Genomic DNA, 1,159 nt, shown 5'->3' on the forward strand with positions numbered 1-1,159 from the left:
AAAGAAAACAGAACGAAAGTCGAATTTTTAAATAAATAACATAACGAAGGGAAACGACGAAGTAAGTGAACTAGTTAACACACCAGCGTCGCACATTTCCTTCTCCTTTCTTTCTATTTCTCTTTCTCTCCTTCTTTCTCTCTTTTTCTAACACACGTAACACACACGTGCACACATGCGCGCAGCACACGCACAAAATACGATCTCTCGGTTTTTCTTCTTCTTCTGCGTGTTGTCGCATATTTTTTAGCAATTACAGTTAGCGTTCGCTGGATTGGTCGGCTGATCGGTGAGTCGTTGGCCCTTGTTCTGACCCATACCGCCCGCCCCCATCAGGGTTGGATCATTGTCCAGAGATTCGCTCATCTTGTCGCATATTATGTCCACCAGCTGCTCGAACACCGCCTGCCGAAATGAGAGAGAATAGAATCGATCATCTACGTGACCTCGCGACAAACGGGATCGATATATGCCTCGCATTCGCGTCTATTCCGAGACACAATAAAACGAGATTAAAAACGTGTCAAAAATCGAAAACGCCATCTAAAAATTGCCATAAATGTTGCCTTCAATTGTGTATAGATATAAAATAACTAAAAAAAATTAGATTTTTTCTTGATAAATAGATTTGACTCTAAAAATGAAGTTAATATTTAAAAATAAAATTTATTTTCTTTTTCAAAAATTTATTATGAACATTTAAATGTTAAATAGACAATGATTAGTTGAATAACAGTTATTTAAATCATTTTCTACAGAAAATGATAGAAAGGCAACAAAAATTCAAAAATCATCTTTATATGTAATTTTATATTTTTAAAAATAAGATTTTATGCTTTTTATTTAATAAACAATTGAATTTGTGACACGCACCTTGACGTTGATGTTCTCTTTGGCCGAAGTTTCAAAGAATCGTACTCCTAATTGCTCTGCCAACTGTTTTCCCCTTTCAGTACTGATCACCCTTTCCTCTTCCATATCGCACTTGTTGCCCACAAGAATTACTTGGGCGTTGTCCCACGAGTAGTTCTTTATTTGCGTGACCCAATCCTGGACTGAATTAAAGGACTCCTCGTTTGTGATGTCATACATTAAGATGAAACCCATCGCGCCTCTGTAATAGGCCGTCGTGATCGTTCTGTATCTTTCCTGACCCGCC

The 1,159-nt window shown here is 37.5% G+C and overlaps 1 protein-coding gene across 1 annotated transcript in view; it reads right to left on the minus strand.

The window, feature by feature from the left end:
• Nucleotides 1–181: 181 nt before the first annotated feature.
• Nucleotides 182–1,159, minus strand: part of LOC108693802 (ras-related protein Rab-3-like) — a 9,229-nt gene continuing 8,251 nt past the window's right edge. Inside the window, 2 exon segments of the mRNA XM_018202950.1 lie at nucleotides 182–405; nucleotides 874–1,159. The exon segment at nucleotides 874–1,159 is cut by the window's right edge and continues 5 nt beyond it. Coding sequence (XP_018058439.1) covers nucleotides 247–405; nucleotides 874–1,159 — 445 coding nt within the window. The 3' untranslated portion in view covers nucleotides 182–246.

This window comes from Atta colombica, unplaced genomic scaffold (assembly GCF_001594045.1).
Source record: "Atta colombica isolate Treedump-2 unplaced genomic scaffold, Acol1.0 scaffold11, whole genome shotgun sequence".
Lineage (NCBI taxonomy): Eukaryota > Metazoa > Arthropoda > Insecta > Hymenoptera > Formicidae > Atta > Atta colombica.